General features: G+C 41.2%; 2 protein-coding genes and 1 long non-coding RNA gene across 27 annotated transcripts in view; 2 read left to right on the top strand and 1 right to left on the bottom strand.

Annotated features, from left to right (window-relative positions):
• The first annotated feature begins 524 nt into the window (after nt 1–524).
• On the top strand, nt 525–7,532 carry LOC123511453 (zinc finger protein 330 homolog). 2 transcript variants are annotated; one of them, XM_045267366.1, is made up of 7 exons: nt 525–688; nt 2,329–2,472; nt 2,915–3,085; nt 3,320–3,433; nt 4,404–4,521; nt 5,523–5,687; nt 7,268–7,532. In XM_045267366.1, exons 2-7 carry the CDS (start codon nt 2,353–2,355, stop codon nt 7,474–7,476), a joined length of 897 nt encoding a protein of 298 aa, XP_045123301.1. In that variant the 5' UTR covers nt 525–688; nt 2,329–2,352; the 3' UTR covers nt 7,477–7,532. The 2 variants fall into 2 exon arrangements, with proteins under 2 accessions (XP_045123301.1, XP_045123300.1); XM_045267365.1 differs by having other exon boundaries at nt 526–693.
• On the bottom strand, nt 5,720–7,305 carry LOC123511454. Its single transcript, XR_006676808.1, has 2 exons — nt 7,180–7,305; nt 5,720–5,853 (listed from the first exon to the last, which is right to left on the bottom strand). It is a non-coding gene; the product is annotated as an uncharacterized LOC123511454 (long non-coding RNA).
• A 6,364-nt stretch (nt 7,533–13,896) lies between the features above and the next one.
• The window catches only part of LOC123511447 (rho GTPase-activating protein 26-like), a 93,262-nt gene continuing 90,542 nt past the window's right edge, over nt 13,897–16,616 (top strand). For 15 of the 24 annotated variants that reach the window (XM_045267334.1, XM_045267350.1, XM_045267355.1 and 12 more), the window contains exon 1: nt 13,897–14,153. In XM_045267334.1, coding sequence (XP_045123269.1) covers nt 14,000–14,153 — 154 coding nt within the window. In that variant the 5' untranslated portion in view covers nt 13,897–13,999. The remainder of the gene's footprint in view (nt 14,154–16,616) is intronic. The other 9 variants (XM_045267348.1, XM_045267357.1, XM_045267356.1 and 6 more) reach the window with 1 other exon arrangement.

The raw sequence follows: 16,616 nt of genomic DNA, 5'->3' as shown, positions 1-16,616 counted from the left end.
CTAAGGCTCTAAAACTGAGGAAAATTTGATATTTCTAAACTCTCGTGTTCCGCTGCCTTCCCAAGTTTCGGATTTTATCTGTACAAGCAAGCGATTACAACAAGTGTTTTATTTTTCAGTTTTCACACACACACACACACACACACACACACACACACACCGCTGAATTTCAGTAATTCCTCAATACACTTTCCTTACATACATGTAAACTTTTTTTTTTCTCTGAATACCGTAGTCTGTTCTGGCAAACCTTCAACTAACATAACTTCCAATTAAAAGATTGGCACAATTGCAGGCTTGAGCTATCTACAGTACTTCACAGGTAATTTCCTCTATTGCCTGATTAGCTACCGTGTCAACTAACCATATAACTCTCAGTCCTCTGCAATGTCAAGCCCCTTATTAACAACACCAGTACTTCTAAAGGAGCTTCATTAGTGTCTCATAATTTCCTTAGCATGCTCGACTGGTATGTGAGTATGATGTATCACGTATGATGAAGTCTGCACCCGTTAAGGAACGTGAAGGAAAGACACACACGTACAGCCGCAGCCGCCGCACCGCACTCCACACTCCACAGACCGCTCCACCGTCCACCACACCACCTGCGGTACCCACACATCGCCACCCACAATCACCACAGCAGTAGCTCCCCGCGGCTGTTGTCATCACTCACTCCTGTAGTTAAGTAAGGTATACAGACTGGCATCACTAACTGTACGAAATTAGAAGCCAAGGGAGGTGGAGGTGTGCGGAAGTAGTTCTGAGAAAAGTGAGCACAATAACAATAGCAATACTCATTAACCTGTGTCAAGATGAAGAATCCTTGCTGGACTATCTCAAGAACCCGGAAAAAGAGAAGATTCCTGCAACCTGTCAAAATGAAAGGAGCGGAATGTTTGTCAAACTGGAATCCTTCCATTAGATCTAATGAAATAGCTTCCATTAGATATCCTGTGGGAAATCTTACCAATAGCGGCGCCTTTTGTATTCTGTTGCTATTCCTCTCCAGGACAAGCAAGCCTGGGAGGGTGCTGGGAATGCGGGTTTTAGAGTGAGAGAAGCCACACTTGTGATACTTCAAGAGAAACTATTGGTTGGAAAAATGCATAGAAGTAATAAATGAAGAAGAGTCAACAAACAAGGAATATTTGTTCCTCATATCCTTCGCTATGCTATCCCAGCCTTATAAAGTCACTACCTGATCTTGTTAATTGGGGGCTCTGCCACCATACCCACAATTCAGTCTCAAGTGTCAGTTCAACACAGTACATCCTATCTTATTTTTTCTCCTCCATCCCTAACAAGCTTGGGAAAAGAGGAGTTTTAGGGTGGGATTAATAAAATAATGCCAGAAGGTGACATAAAAGTTAAGAGATGAAATGCTTTATTTTGAAAACTGGGCAACTCGCTAACTTTACTTAATTTCAGTGCATGCTTATTTGGACCTTAGCTCATTCGGACCACTTGTGGCTTATTTGGCTCTTGTTGTTGGCTCATTCAGCCCTCATAGTCAATTAGTGTTAGTGATATGTTGTGTGTGTATTCATGGTCGCCTGCTGGTCACCCAGCCAGCATTCCTCATTATGGAGTGAACTCAGGGGTCATAGACCTATCTTCAGATAGGACTGAGACCACAACACACTCCACACACCAGGAAAGCGAGGTCACAATCCCTCAAATTACATCCTGTACCTACTTGCTGCTAAGTGAACAGGGGCTACACATAAGAGGCTTGCCCATTTGCCTTGCCACACCCAGGACTTGAACCTGGTGCCTTCTTGGTTGTGAGCATAAATATTACTGACTATAGTGTAGATACATCATCCAGACAATGACACACATGATTTCTATTATTGTACATCTGTTTCTGCAGGAAGAATATGATTCAAGTATGGTAATGACATGTATCTTGTCTCACTTGCCATGATATTTTCTTTAGTCAAACTCAGTCAGCCATGTCTACTGTGCCTCTACACAGCTTTCTCTTCCATTTACATCACTTTTTGGTGCTTCAGTTGAGAGAGAGAGAGAGAGAGAGAGAGAGAGAGAGAGAGAGAGAGAGCTGTTCAAATGCCTCTCTCTTTGAAAGTCTTGAAAGTCTACACTATATATGTTGAAGAGCATCAGAATGATAAGACTATTTTATCTGCTTGGTCTTCTCTTGAGCTCAGGTCATTGGAGAGTGGTGACACTCAACAGAGAAGAGAAAAATGTAATGGAACAGTGAAAGCAGCAAAGAAGTTAAGATAAAAGGATGAATGTGTGTGTGTGTATATAGCATAACAAGAGCTGAAAACAATTCAATAACCCTCTGTTTGCTCCTAGTACCCCAACCTCCGTGCCGCCAACATGCCCAAGAAGAAGACAGGACAGAGAAAGAAGGCGGAGAAACAGAAAGCGAGACAGAAGGAGCTGAGGAAGGGTCGGGCCAATCGCTCCTTGGCAGACCTGCCATGCAACTCTGTGATGGTAAGGTGGGGCAACAGGCCAGCCTGCCACACTAAAGATAAAAGCTTAGCTATAAGACAAATGAACAAGTTAGAGGTATAAAAAAGAGGATATGTTTAGTGACGTGTAGGTACAGATGGTTGAAATTCAGTTTCCTTTATGTCTGAAATTGTATTAGGTCATAAAGGCTTTTTGACTCTGCTATGAGTTATACTAATGAAGATAATAGATTGAATCTTTCAACAAAATCTTTAATACAGTGCATGTGTAAGATTATTAGAATTTTGTTTTTCATATTATTTTTATGAATATCTTACTCAGCTTTTTGTTATTTTCTGAAAAGAATACAATAGCACAGCAGTCAGTGACTGATTTAGCTGCTGTCTTTTTACTTGGAGTCATGTATGCATTGCTAACACTTGCAAGTTAGAATTTAGTCTCTAGCCCCTCATTGCCTTGGCAGGAGTGTGACAAGTGCCAGCGCAGGCAGAAAAACAGAGCCTTCTGCTACTTCTGTCAGTCCCTGCAGCGGCTGCCCCAGTGTGCTCAGTGCGGCAAGGTGAAATGCATGCTAAAGACCGGAGACTGTGTGGTGAAGCACCCCAGCACCTTCACCACTGGCCTGGGCATGGTGGTGAGTATGTACCTTGCCACACCTTCACTCTGTACCACTGTTGGCACTCAAGCTCTTGGAAGGCACTGTCCCAGTGAAGCTATGCAAATAGGAGAAGAAAAGAGATCAAGTGTACTATTCTTGTATATTCTTAAAGCTTGTGTGTGATCATTTGCTGTGATGAGTGTGTGTGTGTGTGTGTGTGTGTGTGACGAAAAATTTTGTAGGTTTATTAATATGGTGTACTTATTTCAGGGTGCCATCTGTGATTTCTGTGAGGCCTGGGTGTGTCACGGACGGAAGTGTCTCCAGACTCACGCCTGCACCTGTCCCCTCATCGATGCTGTTTGTAACGAATGTGAGCGTGATGTGAGTCAGCATGAGATGAGAAGGATTGGTTCTCCAGTAGAGTGGTGGATGAATGGAACAGACTCAGTCATCAGTAGTCAGGGTGGTGGTGCTAAGTCATTAGGGAGCTGTAAGAGAAGATTAGACAGATTTACGGATGGTAATGATAGGTTGAAATAGATGGGTGTGTTTGTTATAGGAACTGCCCCTTTTTTTTATGTAAGAGAGGAAAGCTGACCAAAGGCAGCATAGAGTAAAACAAGAAAGGGTCCACTTAGTTGCTAGTTCCCTTACATGTCTGAGAGAGTTAGCCAAATGAAAGGGATAAATGTCTTGAAGCCTCCCTCTTAAATCAAATCAAGTCAAGTCCTAGGAAGTTGGAAATACAGAAGCAGGCAGGGAGTTGCAGAGTTTACCAGAGAAAGGTGTTGGTCAGATGCCCTCTTGCAGCTTTCCTCATTTTATTATGTTGTGTTCTGCCCATCCCCCTCACAGCCTACTTCTATCCATCCTTCACAGCCTGCTCCTACCCATCCCTCTCACAACCTGCTCCTATCCATCCCTCACAGCCTGCTCTTGCCCATCCCTTTCTCAGCCTGCTCCTACCCATCCCTCAACAGCCTGCTCCTATCTAAATAGAAAATTGCTCTCCTTTGAAATGTTCTGTCCTCCTCTGGTCTTCCTTTTCCTCTTTCCTCTTTCTCTTTGACCTTCCCTGTTCTTTGGTTACTCCCACACTGCCTCTTTATCCCTCTTAGACTCTCTTCCCTTCTTACCTCTCTCACCTTCCTCTCCCTATGCCCTCCTTTGTTAGTGTTCTTTTTGACCTATGAATCCTATCTACCTTGTTTGCCTCCCCTCCTTACTTTCTGTTTATCCTACAGTCGCATCCTCACTCCTCCTTTACTTTATCCTGCCTTTCCTTCCTTCTGTGTGAGTTTCTTGGCAGTGTATAGTGAGGGAAGGGAGTTGACAGTTGTGGTGCCGACAGGTGTGGAGCCACGGAGGACGCATCTTCCGGTGTCACTACTGTCAGAACTTCCTGTGTGAGGATGACCAGTTTGAGCACCAAGCTTCGTGTCAGGTTCTGGAGCAGGAGTCCTTCAAGTGTGAGTGTTTTGTAGTAGCCTTAACCTTTCAGTCAGTGATGGTGCTCGTTGATGCTTGCTTATACTTTGGCAATTCTACTTAGTACTTAAACTTCTTTCTCCTCATTGAAAGTTAAACGAAGTAGTGTCAAAACCTTAGTTAATCCCTTCAGTACCAGGACACGTTTTTGTATTCATTCTGGTTACTATTTGGGATTTCTATGCAGCTTCAAAAACTTATATGGGGATTAAAATAGTGAAGCCTCTGGTCATTATTCCTCTTACCTTCATAGACCTAATGTAAATAATAATCATCTAATCCTACCCAAAACTCAGATTAATAATGTGTCCCTGTGTTGAATGGGTTAATATCCAGTAACTTATTAAGCTGAGAGTATTACTTTCCAAAATTATGATCCAAACTTACATGAGACCATTGAGTGACAGTGTTGAGGGGCTACGATAGGTAAAAGCTTACACATTGTCTTCCCTCTCTTTTGTGGCTTGAATGGTCTCATACAAGGTATTCATTATGTGGAGATTTTTTATGTTGTATCAAATGCTTCTCCTTAACTTGTAAATGTAATAAATTGGGTTTAGTTAATGAATCCTATGTGATGAGTAGGTCATGGGAGTGGGTTTGGGAAGGCATTATGCACTGCCATTTACAGTGTTATGTCACTCATTTTGAATCTCTCTCTCTCTCTCTCTCTCTCTCTCTCTCTCTCTCTCTCTCTCTCTCTCTCTCTCTCTCTCTCTCTCTCTCTCTCTCTCTCTCTCTCTCTCTCTCTCTCAGCTTTCCATTTATTTGATGTTTGGTTTATGTTTTCCACATCTTTTCTTTTGTGACACATTTTTGTAGGTAACTTGTGATTACTTGCAGACATTCTTAACAGTTCACTGAAGAGCAAAGATGTGAGGATTCATTCATCTGTACCTCAGAGGCTGTGTTAGTGAACCATTCAAGTACCTGGATCTTTTGTTGTGCTTGGTGTTAATAATGATCCTTCTCTGATTGGCAGGTCAGTCATGTAATCGCCATGGCCAGTACTCTTGCCTGCGCTGCAAGACCTGCTACTGTGAGGAGCATGTCAGGAGAAAGGGTGTCAAGTATGACAACCGTCAGAAGCTGCCGTGCCCCAAGTGTGGCTTTGACACTGAGGAGACCAAGGAACTCAGCATGTCTAGTAAGTGGCTGGATGTATGTTCTTTCTTGTACTCCTGTGTAATCTATTTTATTCAGAAGCCACAGTTGAACAGTGGAGACATGAGTCATCTGTCTTGATTATGTGTTTGCCAGTGGATGGTGTGCAGTGGGCAGGAAGACTAGCTTTCCACTGAGGACCAACAGTGCTGAGTGTGAATGATGTAATGATAAGTTGATAACAGTAATGATGATGATGATAATAGTAATAATGATGATTTACAGTTTGATAATGAGACAAGTGGTTACACTGAAAATATACACATGAATGGAAAACTCAACACTAACATAAATGTGTGTGTGTGTGTGTGTGTGTGTGTGTTTCACGGAGGTGACTCTTTGTTGGATTGCTGCGCTGGTATGTAGATGGATAGAGAGCAGTTTATATAGAGGAAATTGATTTGATATAATGACATTGCTGAATATGAATGAAGAAGGATAATACAAGGATGCTGATGTGGAAAACACTTGACATGAATGCATCATTAATGTAAGATATTGGAAAATTTGTGTCAGTAACAGTTTTTACACATTCATTCATTGTTTGACCAAGTTTGTATCTGTTAACTCCCACTGCCAACATCCTTCAAGATAGAGAGTAGTTCATGTTTTGAGCTGGCTACAGGCAAGGATTAGAGTTATTTCCAGGGGTGTGGAGTCGGAGTCGGAGTCGAGGAGTTGGCTACTTTTGGCCGGAGTCGGAGTCGGAATTGGAGTCAGAGTCGGAGTCGGAGTCAGTAAAAATATGAGCGACTCCGACTCCTTTACGTGATAAATTTTCGAGTAAAGATTCCACTTCATGGAGATTCTTACAAATTGGGAGAAATTAACTTTGTGGAGGATGTGTCCAATCAAGCATTACATATAAAGATAATTTTTATTAATTTATGATAATTATATAATCGTCAAGTACACTTTTATTATGGATTGACTCGAAAATATGTAAGTATTGATTCTCTTAAATTTCGTCTTTTTTGAGTGTGGCAACTAGCGGGCTTTTTGTTTAATCTTTTCCCTTGGCCACCATCCCTCATGTAAAAAAATAAATAAATAAAAATAAAAAAAATAGACTCGTACTGTAAAAAAAAAAAAAAAAAAAAAAAAAAGCGGAGTTGGAGTCGCAACCTTCAAATTTCCTGGAGTTGGAGTCGGAGTCGTAGTCACACCATTTAAATTTACTGGAGTTGGAGTCGGAGTTGGACTTTGAAAATCCGACTCCACACCCCGGGTTATTTCACCCCACCAGTGACATGCAAGACAACTACTTGGACTTGTGTTGATGAGGGAGAGGAACAGTAGTTGCATTTTTGTTCATCAACATCTTTTTTCCCATATTGATTCCTAGTTGGGTTGGTGACTCTTACATATCGCCAGTTTTTGTCTTGCATTTCCTCCTTCTCCAGGCACATTTGTCATATCTCTTTGAATTTTGTCTTCCTACCTAAGCCTCCATCTTCCCCTTGTTGTTTTCTTACCTTGGCTGCTGCATGCCACTGTAGAGTTTTTTGCTCCCTGTATGTGTTGTGTGCCCACTGTTCTTGAGCGCCATCTTCTTTCCCCCAGCTCGCACCCACAAGTTTGGCCGGCAGCAGATGGACCTGTTTGATGATGGGGAGGGGGCCGTGGGCTACAGGTACAATGACTACAGTGAGGATTACTATGATGATGAAGAGGAGGAAGATGAAGACGAAGAAGAGGAGGAGGATGATGAGGAGGAGGAGTCTGAGGAGGAGGAGGAGGGTGATGAAAGCAAGAGTAAATTGCCTCAGTAAACCAAGACTTTGCTACTCCTTGGTGTCTGGTGAATGAATAAAGGGTTGGTATTCTCTCTTGTTTTTTGAGTCTTCCTGGGAAGACTTTCTCTCTCTCTCTCTCTCTCTCTCTCTCTCTCTCTCTCTCTCTCTCTCTCTCTCTCTCTCTCTCTCTCTCTCTCTCTCTCTCTCTCTCTCTCTCTCTCTCTCTCTCTCTCTCTCTCTCTCTCTCTCTCTCTCTCTCTCTCTCTCTCTCTCTCTCTCTCTCTGATTCATATCTCACTACATTTCATTTCAGTTCTTGAAATGTCCTTTGTCATCATCATTGTTGTTGCCCCCATCATGATGCAATGCCTAATTTCCTGTGGTGGTCCAAAAGACTATTCCTTTCCACCAGGGGCCAACAAGATTAAGATTGTGGGTTGGGTGCTTTGCTGGGAGTCTAGCTTGTGAGATTATCAGCCTGGTGTCTAGATAAATAGAGATCATCATTTTGAAGGATGACTGGAGAGAGAACTGAGAAATGATAATGAATCACTGAATAAGTTTGTTTGAAGGAGCTTATTCTTTAAGGAAGAGGGGGCAAATGAAAACTGGGAAGGTTCAGGATGTGAATGTATCCTGCTTCCTTGGTGGATCATGGCAACACCAAGAATTCCTCCAAAGAATGGTGATAAACTGGCCGTATAGGGCATCATCTATGAACAGCTTGTGGACTCTCAATATAAGTGTGAAAATGTTACCATTAGACCATAAATGATGACCAGGTTTTGATTTACATGTGCCATTAGATGTTTCACTGTTAAATGCCAAGTGTCATCTTTTCTGTCAATATTCAAGGCACTATAAAAAAATATTGTTCTTTGAGAAGCTAAGGATTAATTTTTGTGCTTTCTGTTCCAAAGGAAATATTGAAACTAGTACAAAAGTAAATTAGCAAGTAAAATAAAGTTTTAAAAGGGTTGTGGGGGAAGTAAAGTGTCTAGTAGTGAAAGAGTTCAATGGTGCCAGTGTGTTTGGCTGCTGGTGAATGTGTGGATTAAATGGTGCCAGTGACTGTGACTGCTAGTGAATGTGCACTATGCTGTAAGTATTGCCAGAAAGGATGATTAGAGAGAGAGGGAGAGAGAGAACTGCATGTGTAATTAATTTGTATACAAGACAAGGATGTAATAATTTTGTGAGTCTTGGCTGTTGATAAGTAAGATGGATAATAATATTGTGTTCATGAAGATGAGGACACAAAGTGACTGCAACAAATTGGATGTGCTTTGGGCATTTTTGTGTTGAGAGAAAAATATTAAGACGGATAAGGAAAGAATATGAACTGATTTGGAACTCTAAGCTGGTGGAAGATTTGATATGAAAGTGTCTGTAAGAATTATAGAGCATGTATTTAACCTCTGCAATACTGGGACACATTTTTACCTTGAGATTTGTGTATGATTAGACCATTTTATTGACATTGGGAAGGGTCTATGGAGGTCAGAAGATAAATGGCCACAGTCTTCACCAATTTCATCACTGCACATGTTTTCTGAAGCTGTATAAAATCACCAAACCGTAAGCAAAATGAATATGGAAGTGCATCATGGTACTTAAAGGGTTAAGTTGGAAGTATAATGTAAGTAAATGGTTACTTGATGAATAGGGACTATGCCATGGCTACTATCCAGTGCAGCATTGTACTGTAAAAGTAGACAGATAAATCAGTAGGGTGTAATAGTTGACTAAGAGGATCAGTGAATTACAGAATGAGAGATTTTTGAAAGAGCAGAACATGCATGGAAGAGCTTTTTGAGAGAGGTAAGTGGAGTGTATGCTTAGATGCAGATATTGGTATGTTTGGGGCATTCATTGATTTATAGAAGAGGTAGTGAAGGATATGGAACTGATTTGAGACTAGTACGTGAGATAAGTGGACGGTCTTCATATAAATAATACAGCATATGTTCCAGTGTTAAATAGTACGAGTGAATTGTTTCCAGTTTGAGTAAAGCAGTGTCGAGGATGCATGTGTGATGTCCCTTAGTGGCTTAGTTAGTCTTGGTGGCTTGTAGTTGTGGATGAAGGACAAACAGAAGGAAAGGAAAGATTTTGTATTATGCTGACATGCCAAGTATAATGAAAATATTACTCATGAAATCAGAATGAATAAAAAGAATGACTGGTTGACAGCATTAACTAGGAAATTAACTGAGGAAAAGTTTAGGGAAAATAGGAAAGAATATGAAGTAGATGGATACATTATGTATTTACACCAGAGAATTGGTAGGATAGGCGGAGGAGTAGTTATTTATGTAAAAAAATCCTTCATTTCCAGTCAGGTTAATGGTATTAAGGTAGATAACAGAGTAGAGTCCTTATGGCTGGATGTTAGAGTAAACAAAAGTAAGGTTATTAGAGTAGGAGCTTTTATAGACCACCTAACCAGTCAGCAGATGTAGACAACCTTATGGTAGATGAGATAAATAGGGGTGTACTAGTCAGACAATTATCTTAGGGATTTTAATCTTAAGTCAGTAAACTGGGAGAGGATGGTAGGAGATGCTAGTGAAAATAAGTTTATGGAAAGTTTTCAGGATAACTATTTAGTGCAGATGGTAGATAAACCTACTAGGGGGAGGAAGGTTTTAGACATAGTACTAACAAATATTGAGCATTGTTTAAAGGAAGTTGAGGTAGGAGAGACTTTAGCAAACAGTGACCATCATATAATTAGATTTATCATTAATTCCAGTAGGGATAATATAGTGAATAAGACTAGAGTCCCAAACTATCAGAAAGGCAATTATGGTAGGTTACGTCAGTTATTAGGAGAGGTAAACTGGGAAGATAGTTTTGGAAATAAAACTGCACAGGAGATGTGGGATATTTTTAAGGTTGTAGTAAAGGGTATAGTGATGCAGTGTATCCCTTACAAAGATATAAGGCAGAGAAACAGGAAGCCATTATGGTGGACTCATGAGATAGGTAGCCAGATCAGAGAGAAGAAGAGGGCATACAGAGAGTTGCAGAAAAGTGGGAAGATGTAGATTTGATTAGGTACAGACAGGTCAGAGATGATTTGAGTAAGGTTATAAAAAAGTAAAAGGCAGGCAGAGATAAAACTAGCTAGAGCTGGGAGTAAAGATCCCAAAAATTATATAGTTATTACAAGGTCAGTGATAAAAGAAATAAGGATAGGATTGGACCACTCAGAAAAGATGGTGTAGTAGTGGATCAAAATGAAGACATAGTAGAATTATTGAATGAACAATTTTCTTCAGTATTTACTAGGAAAGAATAGGAAATCCTGTTACAAACAGTGCGACGAGTAGTTTAAGAGCTTTAGAAAATATTGATATAAAACCGGGAATTATTAGGAAATTTATTCTTGAACTAGACGATAGGAAAGCTAGTGGTCCTGATGAGCTACATGCCAGAGTACTTAGGGAGGGTGTAGACAGTATTTCTGAAGCACTTAAGTTAATCTTTGAAAGATCACTTAGGTTTGCTGAGATACCTCAGGACTGGAAGTTAGCTAATGTTACTCCAATATTTAAAAAGGTAGGAAGGATGATGCGAATAATTATAGACCGATCAGTTTAACTAGTATAGTATGTAAGATACTAGAGAAAATCATTAAGGGTAGTATTTGGGAGCATTTAAATGAGAATAGATTAATTAGAGATACCCAACATGGCTTTAGATCAGGGAGGTCCTGTCTTACAAATTTGCTCGATATCTTAGAATATATTACCAAGGAGTTAGATGATGGAAATAGCATAGATGTTATATATCTAGATTTTAGCAAGGCGTTTGATAAGGTACCGCATAGGAGGCTAGTGTACAAATTGAGACTACATGGGATAGGGGTAGGTTAGTTGATTGGATTAGTGAATGGCTTTCTGATAGGAAACAGAGAGTAGTATTAAATGGGGCAATGTCTGAGTGGAAGGAAGTGGTTAGTGGGTACCCCAAGGATCAGTGCTAGGACCTCTTCTTTTCTTGGTGTACATTAACGATTTAGATATAGGAATTAGTAGCAAAGTATCAAAGTTTGCAGATGATACTAAGATAGCATGTGCAGTACAGGGTGAAAAGGACAATTACAGAATACAACGAGACCTGGACAGGCTGATAGCATGGGCAGACAGGTGGCAGATGGAGTTTAATTCTAAAAGTGTCAGGTTATGCATTTAGGTAAAGACAACACAAACTTTAACTATGAGATGGAGGGATGTTGGCTAGAGGCAGTAGAGGAAGGAAAGGATTTAGGAGTAGTGATAGACAGGACTATGAAATTTTCAAAGCAATGTTTAGAAGCAAGAAATAGGGCAAATAGGATCCTGGGTTTTATAAATAGAAATGTTAGTTATAAAAGTAAGGAAGTGGTGCGTAGCTTATATAATTCCTATGTTAGGCCCCATTTAGAGTATTGCATACAGGCCTGGTCACCCCACTATAGGCAGGATATCAACATGTTAGAAGCAGTTCAGAGAAGAGCAACTAGGATGATACCAGCATTAAAGCGCCTGGAGTATAGAGATAGATTAAAGGAATTAAACATGTTTTCATTTGAGAGGAGATGTATAAGAGGGATATGATAGAGTTATTTAAAATGTTCTCAGATACAAACTACATAGATGTGAGATCTTTCTTTACCTTAGAGGAGGGAAATAGGACTAGAAATCATGGCAGGAAGATTAGAAAGCAAGGCTGCAGGTTAGATATAAGAAAATATTTCTTTAGTCATAGGGTGGTAGACTTCTGGAATGCATTGCCAGAGACGGTTGTAAATAGCACTAGTTTGACAATGTTTAAAAACAGATTAGATAAGCACTTAAATTTATTAGATTTATAATTATGTATAGCACTGCATGATAGTTTTTATAAGAAATTTACTATAGTTAAACAAGACATGATCCCCATGTATGGGGACCACAAATTGTAGAGGATTTTGCTGCAGGACTTAGCCCTGTTAATGGGCCAAATATTTAGAATTAGTATATAATGTATTGTGTACTTGTAAGTGTATCTTTAAGTACTGATGACGAGGTCGCTGTGCGACTGATACAGGATAACCTAGATGGGCCCTGGTGGCCCTTTGTTATCCTATTATTTATGTTATATGTTATGTTATATGTTATGTAAATACGTGAACAGCATAACTACAGAGTAAGTTGCGGTGGGGGAGAGTGGGAGGGTGCAGGTGAAGGGGAAATGTTACCATTAACTAATGTACATTAATAACGTAATATTTTCTATCATTTAAAGATCCTGAGGCATATCAATGAAGCGATAACAATCCACGGCATAAATTGTGTATAGACCCGACATTGTGCCTAGTAGTATTTCTATCGCTGGAGGAGAAGCTGCATTGAAACAAGCAAGTCTTCCTTTTAAAATTCTTCAATATATATTTCGACTCAAGCTTTGGGAACTATATTTAGAGAAGGGTTGAGGTGTTGGTGTACTACATGGCATACAGTCTGCTCCACCACCACTACTACTACTACTACTACTACTACTACGGAGGTGCGCAGCTCTTTCCTGCGACACACGAAGGACGCGCTTCGCCGAAACTGGGATACATTCCTTCCAGAACGAGGTGGTCCTTGTAGGCGACATTGCCCTTGACCTTGCGGCCACAGGACTCTCCCATGGCAAGCCCGCGGCACTTAGAAAGCTAGCCACGTCCATCTACCTGCGCCGCACCTCTATTTACAGCAGTGGGAGTCGGCAGTCGGCACCCCACGTAAAGCTGCTCCTGTCGGTGCTCTTCATCTGAATATTAAACAAAATGCTCTAATTCATCAAGGAAGAAATTGTAGCTCTTATATTCCCGTTACAAGTGCCGGCTGTACAGTATGAACGGATTTCAGAAAGGATACAAGGAACTAACTGCATTACTGCGCCGCTGAAAACTTAAAGCTGCTTTTTTTTTTTCTTTAGCGAAAAGACAAAGTAGCAATTGTTGCATTATGTGCATACTTTCCGTAAAGAAAGATCAACCACTCGATTTTTTTTTTTGTATCGGCAAGTTGAATGAATCTCTTTAAACAAAGCAGATATTTGTATGTTTTTATTTTACAGTTGAGAATATGAACCGAGACCCTGTGCAATAATTAGAAAAACTAAGACTGAATTAGCGAGTGAATATAACACGCAATTCAGGGAGAAGAAAGACTAATCAGTCCCTCCTCCAGTCTCCAGAGAGAACGAGCAGCGAGCAACAAGTGTTCCGCGCCACGGTTTGTAGGCCAAGTATAGATGCCAGAATTTGTTAGACAGCACAACAAAATAAACAAAAGAACATCAAAATTTGCTCATAAATAAATCTTCTATATCATAAAAGTTCTACTTGTTGCCCATAACTTCTTCAATTTTGTAGATTCCGATGCTATACTGGGCAATTCCCTATCACAGATGCCATCAGTTGACACGACTCACACGAGTGAGCTCAGTCAGTGAATTCACACCGGTGAGTGAGGGTGTGCGTGAGTGAGTTGCCGTACTAGTGATGTTTAGGTCATGGGCTGGTAGTGGAATATAAATCATCATGGGTCTCATGCCTCTGGAGTTTAAGGACTGTCTCACGGACAGTCCTTACTTCCGGGAGAAGCTGCACACGCACGAGAAGGAGCTGGACCAGACTAATGCGGCCATCAAGGCGCTCATCAAGGAGGTGAAGGAGCTCTACCAGGCCGCCAGAAGTGAGTACCTGCAAGGCCGGTGGGCGTGGGGGCGTGTGGGTGTGCGTGGCGGGCGGCGGTAACTCAGGTGATAAGATAAGGCGCCGCCCATCCCAGCCACCCGCTTGCTGCTGCTGCTGCTGCTGCTGCTGTTGTCGCTGCTGCTGCTGCTGCTGCCTCCCCGCCCCGAGCAAGATGGCCCCGTTGTGTGTGTGTGTGTGTGTGTGTGACCACCAATGCCATATCACCAAGTGCTGACACCACTGTCCTGTCACCACCGTTGCGTTCCCTATCACATCCGTGCCTCATCACCAGCACGTCATTCGCCACCATCACTCAGCTGCTGACACCTACAACACCACCATCACCACTCCCCCGTCAACTCTTCCTTTTATTCACCACCACCCGTCATCACCTCTCCTGCTCATCACCAACACCACCACCACCCACTGTAATTAACAGTATTGTGGTGAGAGCAAGTCATCACCACCACTAATGTCATTTGTTACTTACACTGACATCCATTACTACCCAAACCATCCCTGCCTCACCACCACCACCACCACTACTACTACTACTACTACTACTACTACTACTACTACTACTACTACTACTACTACTACTACTACTACTACTACTACTACTACTACTACTAAAACAACATTCCACACCATCACCACACACACACACACACACACACACACACACACACACACACACTATCTTATGAAGCCTGCCAGCGTATCGATTAACAAGCCACACCGTTATCATCATGATTAGCTTGGGTTACGTGCTATCACCACCACCACCACCACCACATCATTGTTGTCATGGCCCTCTCGACGAAAACCACCAAAATTGGCAATAGTGCTGATAGTTGTTGTAGTAGTAGTAATAGTAATAGAAGTTGTAGTTGTAGTAATATTAGTAGTAGTTCTGGTTGTAGTTGTAGTAGTAGTAGTAGAGGTTGTAGTTAAAGTAGTAGTGGTAGTAGTAATGGTAATAGTAGTAGTAGTAGTAGTAGTAGTAGTAGTAGTAGTAGCATTAGTAGTAGTAGTAGTACTAGTAGCATTAGAAGTAATAATAATAGCAGTAGAAGTAATAGTAATAGTAGAAGTAGTAGTAGTAAGAATATTATTATTATTATTATTATTAGTAGTAGTAGTAGTAGTAGTAGTAGTGGCAAAGTTGATGTGTTTATAAAGTACTGAATGCCTTTGGTGTGTCAGTAAATAAATCAGTAATGTTGTAACGTAATGAGTGAGGAGAGAGAGAGAGAGAGAGAGAGAGAGAGAGAGAGAGAGAGAGATTTGGTGCAAGGGAGTGAGTGAGTGCGTGAGTGAGTGAGTGTGTCAGTGTTGCTAACCTCTCGTGTCACGCGGTACAGTCACACATCTTACACATGTATCACGCGGGACTCACTGTGGTACTGCCGTGAATGTGAACCTCTATTAGGGCACCGGTGTGTATGGAAGCTGTAATACCTCTGACACCACTATACCACCACCACCACCACCATCATCACCATCATTATCATCGTCATCATCATCATCATCATCATCATCATCATCATCACTATACCACCACCACCACCATCATCATTATCATCGTCATCATCATCATCATCATCATCATCATCATCATCATCATATACCACCACCACCACCATCATCACCCAACTTACAACATTACCATTCTCTTGACATTACTATCATACCTCCTATTCTGGCACCTGTAAATGCATCACCATCATCACCATCTTTTGTCTTCTGATACCTGTAGCGCATCACCATCATCATCACCATCTCTCGTCTTCTGATACCGGTAGCGCATCACCATCATCATCATCTCTCGTCTTCTGATACCGGTAGCGCATCGCCATCATCATCACCATCTCTCGTCTGCTGATACCTGTATTGCATCACCTCCATCATCACCATCTCTTGTCTGATACCTGTATTGCATCACCATCATCATCATCACCATCTCTTGTCTGATACCTGTCGCGCATCACCATCATCATCACCATCTTTTGTATGCTGATATCTGTAGCGCATCACCATCATCACCATCTCTCGTCTTCTGATACCTGTTGCGCATCACCATCATCATCATCGCGTTAGTGTGAGTTTGTTTTTCTACAGATTTTCCTCAAAAGTGGCAATTTTTCTCTTAACCCCTTCAGTACCATTACCCTTTCCCATATTCATTCTGGTTACTATTTGATGATTTTATACAGCTTCACAAACTCACGTAAGGGGTTAGAATAGTGAAGACTGTGACCATTAATCTTCGGACCTCCATAGACCTTTGCTAATGTCAATAAAATGGTCTAATCGCACACAGATCTCAAGAAAAAAGTGTGTTCCAGTACTGAAAGGGTTAGAATAGTGAAGACTGTGACCATTAATCTTCGGACCTCCATAGACCTTTGCTAATGTCAATAGAATGGTCTAATCGCACACAAATCTCAAGGGAAAAAAA

This window comes from Portunus trituberculatus, chromosome 31 (assembly GCF_017591435.1).
Source record: "Portunus trituberculatus isolate SZX2019 chromosome 31, ASM1759143v1, whole genome shotgun sequence".
Lineage (NCBI taxonomy): Eukaryota > Metazoa > Arthropoda > Malacostraca > Decapoda > Portunidae > Portunus > Portunus trituberculatus.
This window is presented reverse-complemented; position numbering and strand designations above follow the sequence as displayed.